The sequence below is a fragment of the Prionailurus bengalensis genome, chromosome E2 (genome assembly GCF_016509475.1).
Source record: "Prionailurus bengalensis isolate Pbe53 chromosome E2, Fcat_Pben_1.1_paternal_pri, whole genome shotgun sequence".
In the NCBI taxonomy this organism is placed as follows: Eukaryota; Metazoa; Chordata; class Mammalia; order Carnivora; family Felidae; genus Prionailurus; species Prionailurus bengalensis.
The window spans coordinates 2,763,105-2,791,104 of NC_057352.1; the positions used below are offsets into that span (position 1 = coordinate 2,763,105).

The window sequence follows — 28,000 nt, forward strand, 5'->3', positions numbered from 1 at the left end:
AGTCTACTGGTAAATAAATAACATTTGAAAAGCTTTCACATTGCATTTATGTATACATTTTTAATTAAATTCTTCTGATATCCTCATAGGCAATTCAGATACTTCCCAGAGACAATATTAACATGACAAATTCAAGGACTTCCAGAAGCCAGGGGTGGAAGAGGGCTGGTTTCCCCAACTCAGTGACTAATCCATGTCTAACACATGAACGTCAACATCTCCAAGGGAGCTGTTTAGAGATCATGCCCCACACCATTTTCCAGAAACAATTGGGCCATTCCAGACTCAGAATGGCCCATAGAATAGGCCAAAATTCCCCAGGTTTTCTCTAGGAAAAAAATACCCAGGGTGGGGTCACCAGATCACTCCATCCATCTTGCCTCCTCCCAGTACTCAATGCTCCAGTCCTGTATGATCCTCAGGACTTCATTCTTCACAGCTGGGCCCTCCAGCCTTGTCATTGTCTCTGCTGCGTAGTTCTGCTTCGTTTCCCTGTGAAGGACAAGAATCAGGCTTTGTTGTCTCACGTTTGGTGTGCGTGTGTGTGTGTGTGTGTGTTCCTAGAAACGTACACAGAACCTTGAAGACAGAAGTGCACCACCCTGGAGACCACTGTGGTCCCATGCTGCAAACCAAGACCAGACTACTGCTCTGGGGAGTCAGGGATGGTGGCTGAGGTCCTCTGTCCAACCACTTACTAAGTGTGGTCAGCAGCCTCAGATGGCCCAGTGATTCCGCCCTGTTATTTTCACTCTGGTGGAGTCTCCTCCCTTCTTGGGCTATGGTTGGTCTGTGTCACCAGCAGAATAGGGCAGGAATGATGGATGCCACTTTCAACTGAAGAGATCAAAGACTGAGGTCTTTTTTTGGGTGTCCTCTCTCTGTCTCTCACTTGTTCTGTAGGAAGCCAGCTGCATCGTCATGAGCAGCTGTACAGAGAGTAATCGAGGCCTCCTGCCAACAGCCACATGGGTGAGCATAGAAATCACTCTTCTAAGTCTCCATCATACCCCATCAGTGAAGACCGTGAGCTAGAACTACCCAGCCAAACCGCTCCCATTGTTCTGACCCTTGGAAACATTACAAGAAAATTAACGTGTGTTGCCTTAAGTGATTAAGCTTTGCAGTAATTTGTTACGGAGCAATGGATAATGAAAACTCCAGATACCCTTAAAACCTTCACCCAGAATCCACCGCTGACTGAGAACACTGTGGCCTCACATCTCCATGGAGGAAGCCGCCATACCAGTTCACAGATGGGGAAACTGAGACTCAGAGAGGTAAAGGAACTTGTTCACAGTCATATGGCTGGTAAGTGGTGACTCACTCAGTTAACACAAGGAGGGAAGGTGAAGGACAGAAGGAAGTTAAAATCCAACAGGAGAGTGCAGGCCAATGTTCCCAACAGGCACCAGGAAAATATAAATCCCCAGGAAATGAGAGGAAAATCAGCAACAGCTGCAATAGCTTTTTAGGTCCAGAGTTTCCCTCTTGTCCAGGAGCTTTGCTTGGGCTGTTGTTTTTCTGCACAGGGAACCCAACAGAGACTTACAAAACAGCCCTCGCTTTCCACTTGCGCTGCTGAAAAGCCTCCTTCAGGAGCAGTATGCCCCTGCACCCGATGTCATTCTTGCTCACGTCCAGGTATCTCAGGCTCTGGTTGTGGAGGAGCATGGAGGCCATAGCCTGGCAACAGACACAGGTGAATAGGCACCTTTCCAACCTGTGGGGTGGAAGCAGACAGTAGACAAGTGGCCACGCCCCACATCGGAGAGGTCAGCCAATCCGAACCCTGGAAATCATAGCCAGGTGGCTACACCCCACATCAGAGAGCTCAGCCAATCCGAATCCTGGAAATCACACCCGCTGGAATGAGGCATTTCCTTCCAAGCGTGTTAAGTACGTGCTACAGATGCGTCAGTTTTTTCTTGTAGTTTAGGATGGCTGTCCAGGGTAGGCTATAAAAGTCCTAACTCCAAGAAGTGAGGAGCCACACAATCTCTTTTAGAAATTGATTGTCACTGTGCATTAGCTTTGTTCATTCAAAAAATATTTATTTAGCACCACCTGTGTACCAAGGCACACAACCATGAAGAAAACAGCATCCCTGGCTTCCTGGAACTCATAGTTGATTGGGGGTGGTGGGGGGCAGGCAGGTCACCAGATAAATATATGCAAAGAGCATGGTTTCAGTATTCTAGAAAGATACCTTTGCCCTCACAGGCAGTGTTCATGGCAAAAGGGAGAGACAGGTCCAGAAAGGAGCTGAGTCACAGAAGTGCTGTGTATCATAAATTCAGAACAGGCATATAAGAGGAAGTGGTGCGTGGGTGAGCGAAAGGTACAGGAAGGGGGTGGTTTTGGCTCCCATCTTTGAACAAGGAGTACAATCTCCCCAGGAGCAAGGCTATTATAAGCAGTGCAGAGCAGACATAACAGAGGAGGCCTTGGGATCCCTGTGTCTCCTACTCATGCACTGTTTGCTTTCATTCCGAGTGCTTGCCTCCCCTGCCCTGTGCATCTCTGCTAGCCCATAAATGACAAGCTGGGAGCTGCTGCCCAAGCCAAAACTACAAGGGCATCACTCAGCTTTGCCTTAGTTTATGAAGGCCCTGACTTTCTTTCTGTCAGGTAGGTCCCTGGTCCTCCCTGTGCACACCAGCCAAAAAGTTCCCTAACCTCATTTAGAGTCACTTAAATCATTTCCTTTTGACAGAAGGAGGCAAGTCATTCTAAATTAATTATTTTTTAAAAGCTTTTATTTTTTATTAAATAAAAAAAAATGTTTATTTCTTTTTGAGAGAGTGTGTGTGAGCAGGGGAGGGGCAGAGAGAGACGGAGACACAGAGTCTGAAGCAGACTCTAGGCTCTAGGCTCTGAGCTGTCAGCACAGAGCAGGATGTGGGGCTTGAACTCACAAACTATGAGATCATGGCCTGAGCTGAAGTCGGATGCTAAACCGACTGAGCCACCCAGATGCCCCCAGATTGTATTTTTAACTAATCTCCACACCTAACGTTGGGCTCTAACATACAATCCTGAGATCAAGAGCTGCAAAGCATCCCTAAAATAATTCTAATTATAAATAAGACGCACAGGTATGTGAGGACTGTTTTTGAAATGAAAAGAATAAGCAATAGAAGTCTGGGTTCTTCTTGGGAAAAATAAAGATGTCGATGGCTTTTCTATAAGACTAGAATTCTATAGAATGAAGTCTAGGGGAGTTTTAGATCAAGAAGTTTGGGATACAGAGGTGTCTATGAATTTTATACTCAGCCAAGTTACTGCCCATCAGTGAAAAGTAGTAGATTTTGAAAAGTAGTCTCACACAAGCAAAGGCTTAGAGAACACTACATAAATGCTCATCTGGAAATGTATTTCATTCTTTTTGTTTGTTCGTTTGTTTTTCAAGTTTGTTTATTTATTTATTTATTTATTAATTATTGTTTTTAATATTAAATTTATTGTCAAATTGGTTTCCATACAACACCCAGTGCTCATCCCAACAGGTGCCCTCCTCAATGCCCATCAGCCACTATTTCATCCTTGAAAATGTATTTCACTCAATTTAAGAGATAAATCAGTATTTAAAACCCAAGGTTAAATTTCTGGAGAAAAAGAATCATGATCTGGGGCACCTGGCTGGCTCAGTTGGTGGAGCATGCAACTCTTGATCTTGGGGTTGTGAGTTTGAACCCCACATTGGATGTAGAGATTACTTAAAATAAAAAATCTTTAAAAAATGAAAAATAATCATGAGCTACAATGAACAATGAATTTTTTTTTACTGGCTAATTATCAACAAAAGTGAAATCCATTATCAGGATATCCTAAGAAATTAGAGATGTAGGGGAAGAAATTAGAGGTGTAGGGGAAGCTAGAGATGTAGGGGATGTAGGGGAAGTAGTTGATTAAGCATCTGACTCTTGATTTTGGCCCAGGTCATGATCTCATGGTTTGTGAGATAGAGACCCAAGTCAGGCTCCATGTTGAACATGGATCCTGCTTAAGATTCTCTCTCTCCCTCTCTCTACTCCTCCCCCTCTCTCTCTAAAATAAAAAGAAAGAAATTAGAGATGTAACATAAAACAAGATTTTAATGATCTAGACTTAAAACCTAAATTATACTAATAGAGAACAGATTATGTGGGCAGAAAAGAGGCAAAGCACTTTCACCCATATCCACTGATCACCAGAGAAGAGACGTTTCCAAATCTTTTCCAAATACTTAATCTAACCACAATACTCATTAAAAATAGGATGAATCTTGCCAAATCTTTGGCTAGTGTGCATGTTAGCATAGAGACCATTTAGGAGAAGAAGAAAAAATACATATGTAAAGAAAAGAATTTATAAGTACAAAAGTTGATTTCAGAAGGCCAGCTATCTCAGGCATCAGTCCACAGCCAACAGATGCACTTTCTTTTACCGGATGGAAGACTGTTTCCTAGAACAATGGTACTCCAAGTGTACTATGCCAGGGAACCACTTGGGCATGCTGGTCAAAGAGAGCCCGCCTCCAGAGCACCACGCGGCCCAGCAGTCCTACTTCTGTGTACTCAACCAAAGGAGCTGGAACCAGGATCTCCAAGAGATACCGGCACCTCATTCCCTGCAGCATTACTCATGATAGCTACCCTCCGGAAACAGCCTGCATGCCCACCAGCAGATGAATGGATAAAGAAAACATGGTGTTTACACACAATGGTATATTACTCAGCTGCAAGAAAGAAGGAAATCCCACGATTTGTGATGTCAGAGATGCACCTTGCCATAGTTATGCTGAACAAAACAAAACAGACCAAGAAAGACCAACACTGCAATAATTTCTAACGACTCCCCAGATGAACAAGTTCCCAGTCTGAGGAATCACCTTCAGAACCACTGCACACAAGCTTCCTGGAAGACCTGGATCCTGCATTCCACTAAGAATTTTACAGACCATTGTCCTCGTTGCAAAGGAGGGGATGGGGGTAACTTACTCCAGAATCTGGAGGAAAGACTCAGGGTTCTCGAGGGCCTCAAAGACCAGGATAACACCATCGTCCTTCAGACTGTTAAAACCCAGGTCCAGGCTTCTCAAATTTTTATTTTTATCCAGAGCAGAGGCCATTTCCTGACAGCACTCGGAGGTCAGGTTACAGTTTCTCAGCCTGCGAAGGAACACATGTCAAGAAAACCAATCAAACACCCTTAGATTTTATTCCTTTCTTGCCCCCCACCCCACTTTTTTTGGATATAACATCAAGATATTATTATCATGCTGTATCATTCACCAATTTAGATTGTACAAATCAACATCATTTAGTATATTTACAAAGGTGCACGTTTGCCACAATTTTAGGATATTTTCAGTACACCCAAAAGAAACACCCTGTACCCTTTTAATTCCCAGATTCTTCCCCCAGCCACCCCCCAGTCTAGCAACTGCTGTCTGGATATTAATCTGAAGGAAGTGAAATCAGGATCTCAAAAAAAAAATATGGCGTCTTTCATTTACCATAATATTTTCACGATTCATCCATATTGTAGCATGTGTCAATACGTCATTCCTTTTTACGGTTGAATAATATTCCATCATATGGATGCACCGACCCTTCTTCATTCACACATCAGCTTATAAACACTAGGGTTGTTTCCACTTTTTGGCTATTGTAAATAATGCCCCTATGAGCATTGGTGTACAATTTTTGGTGCGGTTGTACATTTTTTATTTCTGTCGTGTGTGTACCTGTGTGTGGAATTGCTGACTCATGTGTTAGGTCTACATTTAACTTTTTGAGGAGCAGCTAGACCATTTTCCAAAGCAGCTGTACCATTTTCTGCTTCTTTTTGGGGAAGCTGAAAGTGTAATGGGTTCAGGGGGTATTTTGTGCCACTCTCTCATTTCTGGTTTTATGAGCTAGAAGATTTACGGTTGAAGACCATCTGAGTTTATTTTCTATTAATAATAGACAAAAGCACTGTGCATTGGTGCTCTGAGACTAATTTCAACATGTGTGGGGTGGTCTCCCACACTAATAAACAATTCTTAGATGTCAATAGGGTCCAAGAATTCAACTCACTTCTGATACCGTCTACAGATCATCAGATTGTACAGGTTAAGGGCTCAGTCCTACAAGACTGCTTCCCCTACATCATCCCCTCCCTAGATACCAGCCACGAGCCCAGACTATTACCTGTGCTTCTGAACAGTGGGTTATAGACTGAAGGTTCCAGTGCCTTCTTCCAACCTTGGAGGCCAATCACCTGTTACCCGTGCTTCTGATCGACTGACTATAGATCAGAAGTTCCTATGACCCCCTCCTTGGATTTGATTAATTTGCCAGAGCAGCTCACAGAACTCAGGAAACCCATTTACTCATTACATTACCATTTTATTATAAAAAGTTAGAACTCAAGAACAGCAGATGGGAGAGATGTGTAGGGCCAGGCATGGAGAAAGGATGTGGGGGTTCCATGTCCTCTCCAGGTGTGCCTTTCTTCCCACATCTGAACGTGTTCATCCACCCAGAAGCTCTCAAATCCCATCCTTTGGGGTTTTTATGAGGCTTCATTATGTAGGCATGACTAATTAAATCATTGGCTATGGGTGGCTGGTTCCACCTGCCTCTCCTCTCCTCTCTTCTCCCCAGAAGTCAGGGCATAGGACTTAAAGTTCTAACCCACTCATCACAAGGCTGGTCTTTGGGGCAGCAAGCCTCCATCCTTAGGAACTGTCCACAAGCCACCTCATTAACATAATAAAAGATGACTTTATGGCTCTCACCACTTAGGTATGTCCAAGGGCTTGGGTACCTCTGTGCCAGAAACAGGGACAAAGATCATATACATATTTTTTATGTTATAAGTCACAGTATCATAATCCTGACACCTAAGGGAAATCATTTAAAGAATTCATGATAGGAGCACCTGGGTGGCTGAGTCAGTTAAGCATCTAACCTCAGCTCAGGTCATGTTCTCACGGTTCGTGAGTTCAAGCCCCATGTCAGGCTCTATGCTGACAGCCCAGAGCCAGGAGCCTGCTTCTGATTCTGTGTCTCCCTCTCTTTCTGCCCCTCCCCTGCTCATGCCTCTGTCTCTCTATGTCTCTCAAAAATAAATAAACATAAAAATTTTTTAAAAAGAATATATGATAGAGATCAGTGCATGTACACACACACACACGCATGCACACATGCACGGCTTCCTCAATCACTCTGTTATACTCCAGGCAGTCTCAAAGAAGACATTCTGGGACTCACACCAGCCTCTGTAGAGGGCACAAAGAGTGCTGTAAGGCACTGCAAAGCTGTTTTGCTCCTTCGTCCTTCAAGGCATTTTCTGCCAAGCTCAGATGGGTCAGGTTCTCGTTTCTCTTGAGGGAAGAAATAAGACTTGTACAAGAAAGCAGCATGAGGTCACAATTCTCCAACCTGTGGAGCAGAAAGACACAGATGGGATGCAATTTCATTCATGTGCATGTCCCAAACTGAGAGAGGAACATGGCCATCTGGGGTGTCCTTTTCAGTGTGAAAGTGTCATCACACCTCTGTAACCACCCCTTAGGGCTTCCGAGTCCTAAAGGAGAGGTTATCAGCCTTCCTGTGAGGCTAGGGGAGTGGAGGAGATGTGGGTCAGGAAAACAGCAAGGGATTTACAAGGATGGGAAAGAGACCACCAATGACTAAACAATACATAATGGGCACCAGGGTGGCCCGGGAGAGACAGCCCTTCACAAGCTTCAAAAATGTGTGCTTAAAAGAGATGCATTTTATTTTATTTTATTTTATTTTATTTTATTTTATTTTCAATATATGAAATTTATTGTCAAATTGGTTTCCATACAACACCCAGTGCTCATCCCAAAAGGTGCCCTCCTCAATACCCATCACCCACCCTCCCCTCCCTCCCACCCCCCATCAACCCTCAGTTTGTTCTCAGTTGTTTTTTTTTTTTAATTTTTTTTCCAACGTTTATTCATTTTTGGGACAGAGAGAGACAGAGCATGAATGGGGGAGGGGCAGAGAGAGAGGGAGACACAGAATCGGACACAGGCTCCAGGCTCCGAGCCATCAGCCCAGAGCCTGATGCGGGGCTCGAACTCATGGACCGCGAGATCGTGACCTGGCTGAAATCGGACGCTTAACCGACTGCGCCACCCAGGCGCCCCTGTTCTCAGTTTTTAAGAGTCTCTTATGCTTTGGCTCTCTCCCACTCTAACCTCTTTTTTTTTTTCTTCCCCTCCCCCATGGGTTTCTGTTAAGTTTCTCAGGATCCACATAAGAGTGAAACCATATGGTATCTGTCTTTCTCTGTATGGCTTATTTCACTTAGCATCACACTCTCCAGTTCCATCCACGTTGCTACAAAAGGCCATATTTCATTCTTTCTCATTGCCACGTAGTATTCCATTGTGTATATAAACCACAATTTCTTTATCCATTCATTAGTTGATGGACATTTAGGCTCTTTCCACAATTTGGCTATTGTTGAGAGTGCTGCTATAAACATTGGGGTACAAGTGCCCCTATGCATCAGCACTCCTGTATCCCTTGGATAAATTTCTAGCAGTGCTATTGCTGGGTCATAGGGTGGGTCTATTTTTAATTTTCTGAGGAACCTCCACACTGCTTTCCAGAGCGGCTGCACCAATTTGCATTCCCACCAACAGTGCAAGAGGGTTCCCGTTTCTCCACATCCTCTCCAGCATCTATAGTCTCCTGATTTGTTCATTTTGGCCACTCTGACTGGCGTGAGGTGATACCTGAGTGTGGTTTTGATTTGTATTTCCCTGATAAGGAGCGACGTTGAACATCTTTTCATGTGCCTGTTGGCCATCCGGATGTCTTCTTTAGAGAAGTGTCTATTCATGTTTTCAGCCCATTTCTTCACTGGGTTATTTGTTTTTCGGGTGTGGAGTTTGGTGAGCTCTTTATAGATTTTGGATACTAGCCCTTTGTCTGATATGTCATTTGCAAATATCTTTTCCCATTCCATTGGTTGCCTTTTAGTTTTGTTGGTTATTTCCTTTGCTGTGCAGAAGCTTTTTATCTTCATAAGGTCCCAGTAGTTCATTTTTGCTTTTAATTCCCTTGCCTTTGGGGATGTGTCGAGTAAGAGATTGCTACGGCTGAGGTCAGAGAGGTCTTTTCCTGCTTTCTCCTCTAAGGTTTTGATGGTTTCCTGTCTCACATTCAGGTCCTTTATCCATTTTGAGTTTATTTTTGTGAATGGTGTGAGAAAGTGGTCTAGTTTCAACCTTCTGCATGTTGCTGTCCAGTTCTCCCAGCACCATTGGTTAAAGAGGCTGTCTTTTTTCCATTGGATGTTCTTTCCTGCTTTGTCAAAGATGAGTTGGCCATACGTTTGTGGGTCTAGTTCTGGGGTTTCTATTCTATTCCATTGGTCTATGTGTCTGTTTCTGTGCCAATACCATGCTGTCTTGATGATGACAGCTTTGTAGTAGAGGCTAAAGTCTGGGATTGTGATGCCTCCTGCTTTGGTCTTCTTCAAAATTACTTTGGCTATTCGGGGCCTTTTGTGGTTCCATATGAATTTTAGGACTGCTTGTTCTAGTTTCGAGAAGAATGCTGGTGCAATTTTGATTGGGATTGCATTGAATGTGTAGATAGCTTTGGGTAGTATTGACATTTTGACAATATTTATTCTTCCAATCCATGAGCAGGGAATGTCTTTCCATTTCTTTATATCTTCTGCAAATACCTTCATAAGCTTTCTATAGTTTTCAGCATACAGATCTTTTACATCTTTGGTTAGATTTATTCCCAGGTATTTTATGCTTCTTGGTGCAATTGTGAATGGGATCAGTTTCTTTATTTGTCTTTCTGTTGCTTCATTGTTAGTGTATAAGAATGCAACTGATTTCTGTACATTGATTTTGTATCCTGCAACTTTGCTGAATTCATGTATCATTTCTAGCAGACTTTTGGTGGAGTCTATTGGATTTTCCACGTATAATATCATGTCATCTGCAAAAAGCGAAAGCTTGACTTCATCTTTGCCAATTTTGATGACTTTGATTTCCTTTTGTTGTCTGATTGCTGATGCTAGAACTTCCAACACTATGTTAAACAACAGTGGTGAGAGTGGGCATCCCTGTCGTGTTCCTGATCTCAGGGAAAAAGCTCTCAGTTTTTCCCCATTGAGGATGATGTTAGCTGTGGGCTTTTCATAAATGGCTTTTATGATGTGTAAGTATGTTCCTTCTATCCCGACTTTCTCAAGGTTTTTATTAAGAAAGGGTGCTGGATTTTGTCAAAGGCCTTGTCTGCATCGATTGACAGGATCATATGGTTCTTCTCTTTTTTTTTTTTATTAATGTGATGTATCACGTTGATTGATTTGTGGATGTTGAACCAGCCCTGCATCCCAGGAATGAATCCCACTTGATCATGGTGAATAATTCTTTTTATATGCTGTTGAATTCGATTTGCTAGTATCTTATTGAGAATTTTTGCATCCATATTCATCAGGGATATTGGCCTGTAGTTCTCTTTTTTTACTGGGTCTCTGTCTGGTTTAGGAATCAAAGTAATACTGGCTTCATAGAATGAGTCTGGAAGTTTTCCTTCCCTTTCTATTTCTTGGAATAGCTTGAGAAGGATAGGTATTATCTCTGCTTTAAACGTCTGGTAGAACTCCCCTGGGAAGCCATCTGGTCCTGGACTCTTATTTGTTGGGAGATTTTTGATAACCGATTCAATTTCTTCGCTGGTTATGGGTCTGTTCAAGCTTTCTATTTCCTCCTGATTGAGTTTTGGAAGAGTGTGGGTGTTTAGGAATTTGTCCATTTCTTCCAGGTTGTCCAATTTGTTGGCATATAATTTTTCATAGTATTTCCTGATAATTGTTTGTACCTCTGAGGGATTGGTTGTAATAATTCCATTTTCATTCATGATTTTATCTATTTGGGTCATCTCCCTTTTCTTTTTGAGAAGCCTGGCTAGAGGTTTGTCAATTTTGTTTATTTTTTCAAAAAACCAACTCTTGGTTTTGTTGATCTGCTCTACAGTTTTTTTAGATTCTATATTGTTTATTTCTGCTCTGATCCTTATTATTTCTCTTCTTCTGCTGGGTTTAGGCTGCCTTTGCTGTTCTGCTTCTATTTCCTTTAGGTGTGTTGTTAGATTTTGTATTTGGGATTTTTCTTGTTTCTTGAGATAGGCCTGGATTGTGATGTATTTTCCTCTCAGGACTGCCTTCGCTGCATCCCAAAGCGTCTGGATTGTTGTATTTTCATTTTCATTTGTTTCCATGTATTTTTTAATTTCTTCTCTAATTACCTGGTTGACCCACTCATTCTTTAGTAGGGTCTTCTTTAACCTCCATGCTTTTGGAGGTTTTCCAAACTTTTTCCTGTGGTTGATTTCAAGCTTCATAGTGTTGTGGTCTGAAAGTATGCATGGTATAATTTCAATTCTTGTAAACTTATGAAGGGCTGTTTTGTGACCCAGTATATGATCTATCTTGGAGAATGTTCCATGTGCACTCGAGAAGAAAGTATATTCTGTTGCTTTGGGATGCAGAGTTCTAAATATATCTGTCAAGTCCATCTGATCCAATGTATCATTCAGGGCCCTTGTTTCTTTATTGACCATGTGTCTAGATGATCTATCCATTTCTGTAAGTGGAGTGTTAAAGTTCTCTGCAATTACCACATTCTTATCAATAAGGTTGCTTATGTTTATGAGTAATTGTTTTATATATTTGGGGGCTCCGGTATTCGGCGCATAGACATTTATAATTGTTAGCTCCTCTTGGTGGATAGACCCTGTAACTATTATATAATGCACTTCTTCATCTCTTGTTACAGCCTTTAATTTAAAGTCTAGTTTGTCTGATATAAGTATGGCTACTCCAGCTTTCTTTTGGCTTCCAGTAGCATGATAAATAGTTCTCCATCCCCTCACTCTCAATCTAAAGGTGTCCTCAGATCTAAAATGAGTCTCTTGTAGACAGCAAATAGATGGGTCTTGTTTTTTTATCCATTCTGATACTCTATGTCTTTTGGTTGGCGCATTTAATCCATTTACATTCAGTGTTATTATAGAAAGATACGGGTTTAGAGTCATTGTGATGTCTGTATGTTTTATGCTTGTAGTGATGTCTCTGGTACTTTGTCTCACAGGATCCCCCTTAGGACCTCTTGTAGGGCTGGTTTAGTGGTGACAAATTCCTTCAGTTTTTGTTTGTTTGGGAAGACCTTTATCTCTCCTTCTATTCTAAATGACAGACTTGCTGGATAGAGGATTCTCGGCTGCATATTTTTTTCTGTTTAGCACACTGAAAATCTCGTGCCAATCCTTTCTAGCCTGCCAAGTTTCAAAAGAGAGATTAGTCACGAGTCTTATAGGTCTCCCTTTATATGTGAGGGCACGTTTATCCCTTGCTGCTTTCAGAATTTTCTCTTTATCCTTGTATTTTGCCAGTTTCACTATGATATGTCGTGCAGAAGATCGATTCAAGTTACGTCTGAAGGGAGTTCTCTGTGCCTCTTGGATTTCAATGCCTTTTTCCTTCCCCAGTTCAGGGAAGTTCTCAGCTATTATTTCTTCAAGTACCCCTTCAGCACCTTTCCCTCTCTCTTCCTCCTCTGGGATACCAATTATGCGTATATTATTTCTTTTTAGTGTATCACTTAGTTCTCTAATTTTCCCCTCATACTCCTGGATTTTTTTATCTCTTTTTTTCTCAGCTTCCTCTTTTTCCATAACTTTATCCTCTAGTTCACCTATTCTCTCCTCTGCCTCTTCAATCCGAGCCGTCGTGGTTTCCATTTTGTTTTGCATTTCATTTAAAGCATTTTTCAGCTCCTCGTGACTGTTCCTTAGTCCCTTGATCTCTGTAGCAAGAGATTCTCTGCTGTCCTGTATACTGTTTTCAAGCCCAGTGATTAATTTTATGACTATTATTCTAAATTCACTTTCTGTTATATTATTTAAATCCTTTTTGATCAGCTCATTAGCTGTTGTTATTTCCTGGAGATTCTTCTGAGGGGAGTTCTTCCGTTTGGTCATTTTGGATAGTCCCTGGAGTGGTGAGAACCTGCAGGGCACTTCCCCTGTGCTGTGGTGTATAACTGGAGTTGGTGGGCGGGGCCACAGTCAGACCTGATGTCTGCCTCCAGCCCACCACTGGGGCCACAGTCAGACTGGTATGTGCCTTCTTTTCCCCTCTCCTAGGGGCGGGATTCACTGTGGGGTGGCGTGGCCCGTCTGGGCTACTTGCACACTGCCAGGCTTGTGGTGCTGGGGATCTGGCGTATTAGCTGGGGTGGGTAGGCAAGGTGCACGGGGGCAGGAGGGGCAGGCTTAGCTCACTTCTCCTTAGGTGATCCACTTCAGGAGGGGCTCTGTGGCAGCGGGAGGGAGTCAGATCCACTGCCGGAGGTTTGGCTCCGCAGAAGCACAGAGTTGGGTGTTTGCGCGGAGCCAGCAATTTCCCTGGCAGGAACTGGTTCCCTTTGGGATTTTGGCTGGGGGATGGGCGGGGGAGATGGCGTTGGCGAGCGCCTTTGTTCCCCACCAAACTGAGCTCTGTCGTCTGGGGGCTCAGCATCTCTCCCTCCCTTTGTCCTCCAGCCTTCCCACTTTCCGAGCAGAGCTGTTAACTTATGACCTCCCAGATGCTAAGTTGCGCTTGCTGTCGGAACACAGTCCGTCAGGCCCCTCCGCTTTTGCCAGCCAGACTTGGGGCCTCTGCTTGGCCGGCAGGCTGCCCCTCCTCCCGGCTCCCTCCCGCCAGTCCATGGAGTGCGCACCGCCTTGCCGCCCTTCCTACCCTCTTCCGTGGGCCTCTCGTCTGTGCTTGGCTCCGGAGACTCCATTCTGCTAATCCTCTGGAGGTTTTCTGGGTTATTTAGGCAGGTGTAGGTGGAATCTAAGTGATCAGCAGGACGCGCAGTGAGCCCAGCATCCTCCTATGCCGCCATCTTCCTGCCTCCCAAGAGATGCATTTTAAAGACATGAGCAGGCATTCATAGTCTGCTATGAATAGTAAGGTCATGAAAACATTCTCATAGTAATGAAGGAAATACAAGTGAGAACAACGAGGTACCACCTCCTGTTTGGCAGACTGGCAAAAAACAGTAAGGAGAAGACAGATGGACCATAACAGCAGTGGATGAGGGACTGGAGTTCTGGGAACTGGTGGCTACCTGCTGGAGAGGGTGAAAACGGGTGCAGAGATGCTGGAAACAAGCAGGTAAAATGGAACACAGACGCTGTCCATGACCCAGAGATCCTACTTCTGGAGCATTCATCACAGTGTGTGTGTGTACAGCCCAAACCTCAGCGGCCCGTAGATGGTGCATATTCACACACACGTGATCATCCAGTAGTGAAGGTGAATAGATTTCCAAAACCACTGAGCACGAAAGTGTTGGTTGATCAGAAAAAGAACACATATTAAGCTGAGGCCACTTATGTGAAATTCAAAGCAATGAAAAACTGTGTGGTGCTCAGTTTAAGAATACATGTGTGGGGGGCCTGATCAGCCCAATTCGAGGTGGCTATCATGAGGTGGGGGGGCAGGAATCAATACAATTAGTGAGGAAGGAAAATAATACTGGTGAGCCTCTAGTTCATAAACTAGATGACAGATATATCAGGATCACTATAATTATGTATTCCAGGGTCTTGGGTATAAATGTGTACTTTTATGGAGACATTCTTGGTCTGTCCTCAGCTTTTCATGGACCTGTCTACGTAATTATATCAGTCACCAGACTTAAGTTGGCACACATTCCCCCATGACTGCTTTTCTCCCAGAAGCACTCAGTTCACCACACAAATGAACAGCAGTCATGACAATAACAGAAAGATTTATGACAGCCTCTCCAGCTGGGCCACGGACAGGTAATATTAACCAAATGTCTCCAGGTAGCTACTTCCTAATATTAGTGTCTTTGAGTGTATGTTACTTCTGAGATGCCTGACAATATCAATCCAACTTTTAGGGTTAAGTGAGCAGTCTTCCAGGCTATGGAGGCCACAGAAAAATGCCCAGCCTGAGCCCCTGGGGAAAATGGTAGCCGTGTAGACACATAGATCCCATGAACCATCTCACATCCTTGTTTGTCACACAGAGTGACTCCAGGGGTTACTTCCATCCTTTCCAGCAGGAAAGCTTGTACCGAATTCAGCATCTTCGTTACAGATGATCAAATAATATACACTTGGGGTCAGACCCAACTGGCATGGTCTTGCATCTGGGCTCTAACTATGAAGCAGGGACTCAATTCAGCCCTTGAAATACAGCTTCTTTTTACATTCATCGGACAAACAATCTTCAAGATGAAGGACTGAGATTTCAGTCATGCGAGACAAGTCTTCCCATGTCACGCACCTGCCATCTTGCCAAGCTAGGTTTCCATCTCAAGTCAATCGCTACCAAACTACTGTGCTGCCCTACCTCCAGTCTGGCCACCTGAGCCTGGTTCCGTTAAATGTCGAGATTATCCAGGCTCCGCTCAGCTCTGACGGGTGTGAAGGAGCAGAGCTGGCAGATGGAAACAAGAGACTGCTCAAGTTGTGTTGGTTCACCGTCACACACAGAGAGACTGGTCGGGATGCTGAGCACTTGGGTGCTGGTAGATGTTCAGCCATTGACTCTGGAGAACAAAAGCCCTGATGTGCAATGTCTACCAATGTCTAGTGTGAATGCTCCCACAGTGGCTGATTTCAAGGTACCAATGTCAAGTTGTTGGATGCACAGTTGGGGAGAGACATGCAGGAGCACCCCACCACACAAATGCAACAACCTCAGAAACACATACTGGGAGTTGGCAAACTATGGCCATGGGCTAAGTCTGGCTGGCCACCTGGTTTCGTACAGCCTGTGAACTAAGAATTTAGAAAACTTTTTAGGGGCGCCTGGGTGGTTCAGTTGTTAATTGTCTGACTCTTGATTTTGGCTCAGGTCATTATCTCACATCATGAGTTTGAGACCCATGTCAGGCTCTGTGTTGACAGCTTGCAGCCTGCTTAGGATTCTCTCTCTCTACCCCTCTCCCCGCCTCAAAATACATAAACAAACAAAAAAAATTTAATGGTGAAAAAAGATCAAAGAACAATACTTTGTGACACATGGAAATTAAATGAAATTCAAATCCTGTGCCCATAATAAATATTAGTAAATTATATAGTGAATAGAGTTATTAATAAATTTTAATAAATTATTAATAGTAGCTATTAATAACTTGTATTATTCACAGATGCTTAACAAATTAATAATAATACAGTTTTATTGGAACATAGCCATACCTATTCATTTACATATTGGCCATGGAAACTTTAGACCTATAACGGCAGAGTTGAAAAGTCATGACAAAAGACTCTATGGCCCACAAAGCTGAAAATACTTATCTGGATCTTTATAGAAAAAGTTTGCTGAATGCTGGCATCAATAATAGTATAGTAAAGAAATTAGGAGGTGGTGAATTTTGATAATCTATTATTCTTTTTTCTTTTTTTCTTTTTTTGGTGAGCTCTATGCCCAATATGGGGCTTGAACTCACCCCACATACTTTACTGACTGAACCAGCCAGGTGCCCCTAAATTTGTTTTTTTCATATAGTTTATTTAATTGTAAGTCTGTATAACTTTGTAATAATGGCGTTTGAAAATCATGCATAGAAACTAGAGCCCAGCTGGTTTTTCTTTTCTAGTGCCATGCTAGCTGCTCTTAACAGGACAAGGTAACATTTGTCGTAAGGTGTATGTAACCCAATGTGAACTGCATCGTCTAAAGTGTTAGCCATCAAGTAAGACCAAATATTTCTGTCACTGAAGTGTTCTGAACTATACCTTGATGTTTATTTTATTTTTTATTTTTTTATATATATATTTTTTCAATATATGAAATTATTGTCAATATACCTTGATGTTTAAAAGCAAAATCTTGGTTAGAACAACCTTCACCTCCTAGGATCTATTTTTAAAATCTGTCCCCTGTGGTTATCAACTGCATGTACCAGGCCTCTAGAAACTAGTGTGTTAAACTGAACCAACTTGATGGGAGTGACTATAGGGCTTGTTTTCCAAAGAAGAGCATCGTTTAGAGTAGCGAAATTATAAGCCCGCTTTAGGCGTGTTGTAAAGCTGTTGGAGAAGTAACCCCTCAAGTTTTGTGAGTGAAAATGTAGTTCTCAAGTCACACTATGCTTTAAGAGGTTGTAACAAATATAAACGAATTAAAAAAAAGAAAGAAAAAAAATCAGCTCACAAAACTCCTGTGTTCTTAGAAATCACCTCTTGCAAGCCAGTATGAGGGGAGTCAAGCTCACCACCGGACGCTCTAGTCTTGTTTCTTAGACATATCTAGGATATGGTCAAATTGTAGAGTGTGAAAAGTTGAGTGAAAGTTAGACCCAGGGAGTAGAATGGTGGTTGCCAAGGTCAGGAGTGTAGAGGAAGGGGCAAAAGATGGTCTTTGGGTTGTAAGATGCGTGAATTGTGGGGATCTAACATACAGCTGTAGTTAACAACACTGTATTATATACTTGAAATTTGCCAAGAGAGGAGATCTTAAATGTTCCTTCCCCCAAATGGTAACTTGGTGAGGTTGATGGTGATGATTATTTTTCAACGTGTGTGTATATCAAATCATCATGTTGTACACCTTGGAAAAAAAAAAAAAACAACTAGATCGAAAGAAAGATGGCAGGCAGACCACACATGTAATCCCACCTCTGGAAAACCAGTCTGGGTCTGTCTCAATCCCAGGCTTGTCTTACCTGAGACGCTGTAGATAACACTGTGGGTACTTTAAGGCTGTGCACAGAAACTCCATGGTCTCACATCTCACTTCTGTGCCTTGTATTTCCAAGTGTCTCATATACTGGTTTTCAATCAAAACTTGGAAGAAGTCTTCATTCAACATGGAAGGATTCACATGTCTAAAGCTGCAGAAGTAAGCAGCGCCTAGTTACAAGATCTTATCGGCTAATTAGTTCTTTTTACAAAAACAGCTTTACTGAGGTATAAATGATATATCAGTAAACACATCTATCATGTATTTAAGGATTATCATTTGGTGTTGGATATATATATATATATATATATATATATATATATATATATTACACTCATGAAATCATTACCACAGTCAAGGTGGCTAATTAGTCCTTCTTATCCTCCAGCTTTATTGAGATGTGATCGACACATAACAATGTATGCGTTAAGGTGCACAATGTGTTGATTTAATACACTAATATATTGCAGAATGGTTGCTGCCTTGGCATTGGCCAACACCCTCATCCCATTACAAAGTTATCATTACTTGTTTTATGATGGGAACGTTGAAGATCAACTCTTGGCAACTTTGGAGTTTACAATACAGTATTGTTGACTACAGTCACAGTGCTGTCTTATCAGATCCTCAGAACTTATCTTCTAACTGGCAGTTTATACTTTTTGGCCAACACATGCCCATTTGCTAATCAGTTCTACATTCAATTAGTCTATACACATGTGAGAGCCTTTCTGTGTGGTCCAGGGCTCCGAACCAGGTTGTTCTCAGCTCAGCTTGGCCTCCCTGGTTGGGTGAACTTACATACATCCCTTACCTTCCAAACTTCAGTTTTGAGTCCACGAGAGAGTGAAGGATGCCTTCTCCTTAAGATGGGTATGGGAATTAACATACATGACACCTGTAATTGGTACTGCACGGTGCTTGATGTACAGTAGGCACTCGATAAGTGGGAGGTAATAATAATCGTTATAGTAACAGCAGAGAAAATAGGTCAGACGCTGGCTAGGGGCAGTCACATGATGTATGGTGGGCTATTTCAAGGAATTTTGAGGAGCTACTGGGTTTCTAGGTATTGAAAAGCACAGGGAGCAAGAACATGGGGTACTGGCTATGAGAACAGACCCTGGAGACAAGATGTCCAGATTAAATCCATATTTTAAGTACATATCAGCTGTATCGTCTTGTGCCTCAGTTCGTTCATCTGTGAAATGGGGAAGCCTACTCCATTTGTATGTTTTTTTAAACAAAAAATTTTTTTTTTACTATTTATTTTTTGAGAGAGCATGAGCAAGGAAGAAGCAGAGAGAGAGAAGGAGAGACAGAATCGGAAGCAGGCTCCAGGCTTTGAGCTGTCAGCGCCGAGCCTGACATGGGGCTTGAACCCACAAACTATGAGATCATGTCCTGAGCTGAAGTTGGACCTTTAACTGACTGAGCCACCCAGGCGCCCTTCCATTTGTATGTCTTAACGGAAAAGTGATCTCACTGGTATGAGGACCTAAAACAACAACAACAACAACAACAACAACAACAAACCCTAAAGCTCAGGAAGAGATCTGTTTTTGTGGTTGTCAGAGGCAGGAGGTGGAGGAATTGGGTGAGGGTGGTCAAAAGGTACAAGCTTCCTGGTACTGGGGACGTGACGTACAGCCTGATGACTGTGGTTAGCACCACTGGCTGGTCTATTTGAAAGTTGCCGAGAGAGCAGATCCTTCTTATCATAAAGAAGAAAAAACTTAACTTCTAGAAGGTGATGTGTGTATTTTTTTTATTTTTTAAAAATTAAACTAACTCTATAAGGTAACTCTAGAAGGTGACTCTAGAAGGTGATGTGTGTATTTTTTTAATTTTTAAAAATATTTATTTTTGAGAGAGAGAGAGAGAGTGCATGAGTAGGGGAGAGGCAGAGAGAGAGGGAGCATTAGTCTGCACACCTTAAACTTACACAGAGCTGTTTGTTCTGCCTCATTACAACTAAAAGGGGGAAAAATATAAACATGGGTGGTTTCTGCAAGTCTATGTGAGCAGAGAAGGGGAAGAAAAACAGGAAGCAGACTGTTTCCATGGAATTCCCTCCAACCAGGGTCCGTGTTATACGCACATGAGTTTTGCAGACTCCATAAAAGTGTTGGTCACAGCCAGGACCTCCAAACTCTCGTGTGTCCAAAACACGGAGCAGAAGTCTCGCCACCATAGAAAACACTGATCGCTGCTTTCTGGTCTGTGTGCAAGAGACAAAAAACCCTGTGGCCTGTCGTCAGAGATTAAACTTGAGCAAACCCACTTGTAAACCCAGGGCTGGTGTTCCCTTACCTTGGTTGTGATCCACAGACCCTTTATGACTCCAGTAAGACTCCCTCACTTAAAAAAAAAATGCCCAGAAGAACCATTACAAGATTTTGCATTTTATTCCAGGAAGACTTGTAGCCTTAGGTAAAGAGAGGTACCTGTATTTCCCCATGACTTAGAAAGAAAGAGAGTTGCTGTTTTAACCACTTAGGATTTATATGGAGGCAGAGATTAAATTATATCTGCATTCTCTAGTCTTACTCTTTGCTTATAAAACTGTTATTAAAAATTAAAAAAAAAACCCTCTGTAGGAGAATAAGGGAATATTAGTCTCTTTTGGCATGGTGAGTGCAGGAGAGGAAAATCCATAGCTAGACTCACATGTAATGTAGTGTGGCTCTGGAAACACCTGCTGATTTCCCCCTTCATTTCCCCCCATGCAATCTTTTTCAGAAAGGGTGACCAAGAGATGCCTATGAGGAATTTTGTTTCATCCTGTTTGTATTAAATAGTTGGAAATAACCCACAAGCATACGAAGGGGGAACTGCTATAATTATCTCCAGTATACCTATTTTTGGGAGACTTTAGTACACCTCGTTGAAGAACCACTATTAAAGAAAGTGTGCACAGATATTAAAATATTTCTAAGACCGGGCGCCTGGGTAGCTCGGTGGTTGAGCGTCCGACTTCAGCTCAAGTCATGATCTCACAGCTCGTGGGTTCGAGCCCCGCGTCGGGCTCTGTGCTGACAGCTCAGAGCCTGGAGCCTGCTTCCGATTCTGTGTTTCCCTCTCTCTCTGCCTGTAACCCACTCGCATTCTGTCTCTGTCTCTCTCAAAAATAAATAAACATTAAAATTTTTTAAAAAATATTTCTAAGACCTATTAGATGAAAAAAAGAAAAGTTTGGAATACTTACACTAGCATGTAATTTTTGTTTAAAATAAAATCCCATTAAATAAAGCCATGTACGTTTCATATCCATTTTAAATACAAATACATCAAAATAATACCAACTCCGTGTATGGGAGTGGGGAGAGGAATGGATACAGGTAGTCAAAGCATGCAAACTGTTTACCATGTTATATATTTGAAAGTCACTAAGAGAGTAGATTGTAAAAGTTCACACACACACACACACACACACACAAATTGTAACTATGTGAGATGAGTGATATGTTAAGTAACCTTATCGTGGTAATCATTTTGCAATATGTACATATATAAAATCACTACGTTGTATACCTGAAACATATATCAATGTTATGTATCAATTATAGCTCCAAAAAAGCTGGGATAAATATACCAACTCCCTTCAAGAACTCCCGCAAATGTTACCAACAGACTCACCAACACAAAGGAAATTTCTCACCTTAAAAAAATTTTTTTTAGTGTTTCTTTCTTTTTGACAGACACAGAGAGACAGAGTGTGAGCAGGGGAGGGGCAGAGAGAGAGAGGGAGACACAGAATCAGAAGCAAGCTCCAGGCTCTGAGTTGTCAGCACAGAGTCCGATGTGGGGCTCAAATTCATGAACTGTGAGATCATGACCTGAGCCGAAATTGGATGCTTAACTGACTGAGCCACCTAGGTGCCCCAAAATGAAATAAAATTGAAAAATGCCATGTCAGGGGGCACCTGGGTGGCTTGGTCGGTTGAGCCTCCAACTTCAGCTCAGGTCACGATCTCATAGTTCGTGAGTTTGAGCCCTGTGTTGGGCTCTGTGCTGACAGCTGGGAGCCTGGAGCCTGCTTCGCGTTCTATGTCTTCTTCTCTCTCTTACCCTTCCCCCCCCAAGAAAAACCCAAATAAACATTTAAAAAATTTTTTTAAATGCAGTGCTCAGTAGTCACACGTAGCTGGTGGTTCACTTAGTGGATGGTGCATTTCCACTCTCACAGAAAACTTCCATTGGACAGCACCTCCCTAGAGACTAATGAGCTAGAGACACACAGAAGTAGGGGGGACAGATGCAATGTCCCCATGTAGAAGGGGGGGAGGGGATGCAGACTAGAGATAAAGAAGGTAAACAAATCACTTTGCTTCTCCAGGATTCTCCTGGTTTTAGCATGCAAATCTGCGTCCTGGGAGCACCTCCTGTCCTGGTTTTAAAATGGACAGTCCCTTGTGTAAGGGACCGCCTCAGGACAGGTGGTCACCCTGGATGCCGGGAGGACCGCAGGCAAGGTCCCTGGACAGGTCAGCCTGCCCAAGCAGAGAGGAGAGCACTCACTCAGTGGAACGGAGGGATTCTGGGTGGGGTGTGGACACTTGGGTGACAGTCAGGGTGCTGGTCAGTTCCAGACACCGCAGGTGTCTACAGTGCTTCAGACAAAAAGCAGACACCTGCATGTCTTTGACCTTGCTGATGGTCAAAGCAGCTTTCTGACAATCATTTAGGATCTGGCTCACAAATGCCTCCTCCTGGGTTTCATGCAGACAGTACAATAGCTGTGGGACGCAGTGGTGTGGGGTTGGGGGGCCAAATTCATGTGACAGGGCTGCAACTTCCAACAACTTCTTTCTGTTACTCAAGGTCAGCTTGCCTCAGAATGACTTCTCTGGGGGCGCCTGGGTGGCGCAGTCGGTTAAGCGTCCGACTTCAGCCAGGTCACGATCTCGCGGTCCGTGAGTTCGAGCCCCGCGTTGGGCTCTGGGCTGATGGCTCAGAGCCTGGAGCCTGTTTCCGATTCTGTGTCTCCCTCTCTCTCTGCCCCTCCCCCGTTCATGCTCTGTCTCTCTCTGTCCCAAAAATAAATAAACGTTGAAAAAAAAATTAAAAAAAAAAAAAAAAGAATGACTTCTCTGTGGCTAAAGCGCACGTTTCATTTAAAAGGCCAAACAGGAGGGGCGCCTGGGTGGCGCAGTCGGTTAAGCGTCCGACTTCAGCCAGGTCACGATCTCGCGGTCCGTGAGTTCGAGCCCCACGTCAGGCTCTGGGCTGATGGCTCAGAGCCTGGAGCCTGCTTCCGATTCTGTGTCTCCCTCTCTCTCTGACCCTCCCCCATTCATGCTCTGTCTCTCTCTGTCCCAAAAAAATAAATAAATAAACGTTGAAAAAAAAAATTAAAAAAAAAAAATAAATAAAAGGCCAAACAGGAAAAGCCCCATCGGAGCGAGATAGTTTTTCTTTCTTCTGGGGTAGGCTATCATGCGCATGACGTGAACGCTGTCCAACACCTGGAAATTTCTGAGTCTTTGCGGGGAGGAGAGGACGTACCACAAGGCAGCAAAGAATTCCTGGAAGCTCATGAAGGCAAAAGTGTAACAGTCTTGGTCACCTGCAACCCTCTGAAAAATATTCACACGGAGAAAAGTGGCAATGGCGGTCTCCTCCAGCTTGGTGTGCTCCAGGTCTTTTGGGTCAAACACCCATTTCATGTTCCACATACCCTCTGCAGCCAAGTAACACAGACCTCTCAGCTGTTCTTGGTGAGTGTTGCCGGGAAGTCCTCCAGCCTTGGTGGGAAATAAGCTAAACAGATACTGGACGAATAGAGCCGTGGCATTTGGATACACCTGCCTGAGATCTGCTCCTCTCTCCATCTGCTGCCTCAGACAAGAGCACCCCATCCAGCAAACCACAGGGACCTGGCACATGGACAAGAGAATCGTGTTTCCCATGACAAAACTCAAGGCTTCATCAGCTTCCCTCTTGTGTCTGAAATAGGTCCTGAAATACTTGCCTCTTTCTGCCATACCAAACCCTGTAAGGGTTATAAAAGAGGGCTGTTTTAGGAAGGGCTTAAGTTTCCTCCGAGATGTGAACCTCAGAGTGATCAGTATAGTGGCTTCAGGAAGCATTCTTTTGCTCATCAAACTGGTCAGCAGGATAGACCCAGGCAATTTCTGGCTCTAGTCCTCACTCAGGTCAGTTGGTCTATCTGTGAGGGTCAATGTTACCTCCTCAAAGCCATCAAAGAGGAGCAGAAGTTGGTCTGGTTTGGACATAATCTTGGACATGAGAGCTTTTGACCCTGGCCACTTATGGGCAATCAGCTCCGAGAAGCTCTGCTTGGCCATCTGGGCCACTTCCCGGCAATGGATGTAGAAAGCACACCAGAACTTATGGGGGTAGAACTTGTTTTGTGTCCACTCCAACATCACCTTTTTAGCTAGGGTTGTTTTTCCAACCCCAGCAACTCCCTGTAGGACCACAGTCATGGGCTGTCTCCCTTGAGGTCTTCTGGGAAGAAACAGACATGGTAAGAACCTCTTGTGTCTATTTCTTGGTAGAAGAAGTCTACATGGTTCCCAGGCCAAGTGGTCTTGCTACATGTTGTGGAACACTCATCGATCACGTGCAGTTTGTACTCTTGTATTTTATCTAGATGAGCAAGATGGGAGAAATACAGATACGACATCAGGGTTATCTGCGAGAACTAATTGAACAAAAAGAAAACTAACCTTGATGCCTACATCAAGCCCCACAACACATCTGCACACGCCATGCACTTTTCTGGAGAGCACTGCACAATTTTAGAAGCTGCAAGTAAACAGGAGAGTCCACTTGAAGTGGCTTAAACAAAACAAGGGTTGCTTTTTATTAAAGAAATATGGGGAGGGTGATGTAGAGATGTTGAAATCGGTTTGGTGGTTCTGAAGCTTCAGGGCCAAGTAACATCACATTTCTATGAGCCCATTCTTCATATTTCTTGCCTCATGAATAAGACACTGCTATTGTAGCTATGTTATTGTTATGTAGTGGGTTATGGCATTTGTATTCAAACCAGAAATAGTGGGGAGGAGGGACATACTAACAGCTCATGTCTACTTTTATCAGTATAAATTCATGAACTCAGGAGATTTTTAATTATATCTTATGGCCTAGAGTTGTCAGATGGTTAACCCCAATTTTAAGGGAGTCTGGAAAAAATATTTCCCTTAGGGCTGGTCACATTTTACCCCTAATTGAAACTGGATTCTGTTAGCACATGAGATATGGGGTCAGGAGTTAACAGGATCTGTCACAACCTTCATCCCAACATGTGATTCTCTTCCTTCCTTCCTTCCTTCCTTCCTTCCTTCCTTCCTTCCTTCCTTCCTTCCTTCCTTTCTCTCTCACTCTCACTCTCACTCTCACTCTCACTCTCACTCTCTCTCTCATCTCCTCAACAGGAAACTTTACAAATTAGACATGATGTCTGGTACAGTTGCATTCCCCCCCCCCCCCCCCAGCCCCAGGTGATGGGTAGAAGGAAGCTTACTACAAGTCCAAGATCTATGGACCTGTTAGCTCTATGACGGTAAGCCAGTCACAGAATCTCAGCCTCCAGCCTGCCATCTCCAAAATAAAGTAGGGTTTATGGCTCTGTCTCAGACTGTGGTGTCAGAACTATAAGCTCTCCAGTGTTTGTTGAACAGGTGAAATCTAACTGTGCTAAAGCTGGAGTTGGGAAACCCACATCCCACTTACTACATGCTTTCACGGCAGATAAGAATGCTGGCCTTGGGCTCTTGGTTCCTTTTGACCTCGTCTCTTCACACAACCTGACTGAGAAGCACAAACTCAATTCACACAAAAATAATTTGGGTTCTTTGTAGAATCTGACTTCTGATGGCCCAGGATGGTGGAATGAAGAAGAGGATGGAATAAGAGATGCGCTGTATTTGTCTGCCTACCAACCATACCCATTCTGGCAAGAGCACTACCATGATTCTTTAGGGAAACCTCCTCTTGCAGCCCTCAGTTTGTTAAATTGGGCTGTGGGCTGGTTCTATTACCAAGCTCTCTCTGAAGTGCATGAACCAGTCTTAACCAACCAGAGCATTTCATCACATCACTCATTCATGAGCTTGGGACCTCAGTTCATTAGATGAGTCAGTTCTAGAATGAGTGCTGGAGAAATGAGAAAATACTCCTCTTTCTGATGATGCTAAGTGGGTACAATGTATGTGTAGGGTAGCTGGTGGTCAAGATGGCCACAATGGCAGGAGACACTACTTGAAACTGGGTCCCACAAAAGAAGAGGGAGCTAGAAGGACAGAGCGATGTCTCAAGGATGTAGCTGGGGCCCCTGCCTCCATCTGGGCTGGTGGCTGGACTTTGAGTTATGTGTGTCCCCAACTACTCTTTTTTCTTAAGTTCTGATTCATAGAAGAGATGCTGACTTACTCATTTATAATCTGCCTTGCTTCAGGAACTGAGCTTCTCACCCTAACCCACAGCCTATTTTCCTGCAGGCTTTGTCACGATGCCAGCACATACCAGATTCTGTTTCCTCCATATTCATTGGCATTTCTCTTGGGTTTGTGTCTGCTGGCTCCAGTCTGGGTAGAATGTCTGGAACAGACAGGGAAGGAGAATATTCTACTGGAATGACTGACAGGACAGGGAAAGCCATGTGGAGGGGATGGGATCTTTCAGGATGGGGGCAACAATTCACCACCTTAGTCCAGGGAGAAGAACATTGTCTTGACCCCATCATGACATTAGGAAGTGAGAAAATGGTGCTGTTTTAGGATGTACTGAGGAAGGTGTTCAAAAACAAATTTATAGCCTAGCCAAACACAGAGGGAGAAATAAACACAAAAACACACACACGTGTATGTGTATATAAAATATATACAGACTTTAATATATATGTATGTTCACATATAGATGTATTTGTATATATCTATGTGCAGATTTATATGTATATGAACATAATCATATATATACAAATATACATGTATAGTCATTGATTCTTCTTATTCATGCCATTTATGTTCTATAAAATTACTGTGAACATTCAATTAGCCAATACTGCTCCCATGTGAATACAGAGATACCTTCCTATAGCCTCTGTCTACACATTTTTGACTCTTCAATCCATAACCATGGTCTATGTTTGTTTTTGTTTAAAGACATCATATTCGACTGTGCTATAACTCATGCCTGAATGAAGCTTACCCAACACATGTATTTTCTCTGTAAGGCATGTCCCGACCCTTTTGTGCTTAGGACACCAAATAGCACTCCACCATTATGCTTTGGGGATCAGGTTCAACAGCAATGGCACCAACAAAATACACAAAAACACACAAAAAAGTGGCAATAAATAGATTATGGAAAAGACACTCGTTTGCAGGATGGGAACACAGGTAAGAAGGCAGAGTATTGCTTTGTTCGTCTGCAGTTGGGAACATGTGCATTCAATTGTCCTCCATCCTGCATGTCTGTAAATGAGCATCAAAGTTCCACCATTATTGGTTTCAGATTTACAAATAAATTTTAGTGAGTAGGCAGATTCACAAACATGGGATCTATAAGTAATGAAAATGGGCTATAGATAGGTCCTAAATAAGCAGTATCTGGTTAAGTTTGTTGTTGTTGTTGTTGTTGTCAGTATGCTCATATGATGGTCTTTGCCTTTGCACTCAGTCACCATCTTACTCTACTGTTTGTCTTCTGATGGCGGATGGCCAGTAAAGTATCTGGTTCTTTAGCACTGAAACCCATCCCCATTTTTATACCAGATTATTACTTACCATTTAGCTCCATCTGTACCTGAAGACACAGTTCTGTCTGGTTCATCTTGGCAAAGATGTCACAAGTCACATCCCAAGCCAGTCATCCAGGGAAGTACTCCATCAAGAGATGAACCACCTCCCCCCATCTGGCTGTCTTCACCTGGTCCCAGGTGATCTGGACAGAGCCAGGTCTGGGGTTCTCATCCACTAAAAGCTGCTTGAACCTTTGTAGTTCCTCCTTGCTTAAATAGACCATGTACAGCATGACCCCATTTTCAAAAGGGGAGGAGGAGGAGGAGGCAGAGGACATCAAGGATGGGAACAAATAACAAGGAGAGGAAGAAGACAGAGCAGGAGGAAGAGCAGGAAAAAGGGCTAGAATTCTGATTCCCATCACTTATTTTCTCTCAAGACCTAGAACCTTAGTGCCAGTGACAAAGACAACCAATTGGAAGAGAGAACAGACCAGACCTGTGGAGACATGAAAATAGAAGAAAATGAAAACC

General features: G+C 43.1%; 2 protein-coding genes across 2 annotated transcripts in view; both read right to left on the reverse strand.

Annotated features, from left to right (window-relative positions):
* The window catches only part of NLRP5 (NLR family pyrin domain containing 5), a 42,319-nt gene extending 41,402 nt beyond the window's left edge, over positions 1 to 917 (reverse strand). The window contains exon 1 of the mRNA XM_043600965.1: positions 893 to 917. Coding sequence (XP_043456900.1) covers positions 893 to 917 — 25 coding nt within the window. The remainder of the gene's footprint in view (positions 1 to 892) is intronic.
* NLRP8 (NLR family pyrin domain containing 8) lies at positions 11 to 27,997 on the reverse strand. The gene is given in 11 exon segments (XM_043600966.1): positions 11 to 1,723; positions 4,983 to 5,153; positions 7,245 to 7,415; positions 14,818 to 14,982; positions 17,738 to 17,905; positions 22,276 to 22,588; positions 22,833 to 22,889; positions 23,144 to 24,268; positions 24,271 to 24,369; positions 26,251 to 26,325; positions 27,513 to 27,997. Coding segments are annotated over 11 exon segments (2,895 nt in total). The 5' UTR covers positions 27,889 to 27,997; the 3' UTR covers positions 11 to 1,548.
* Positions 27,998 to 28,000: the final 3 nt, after the last annotated feature.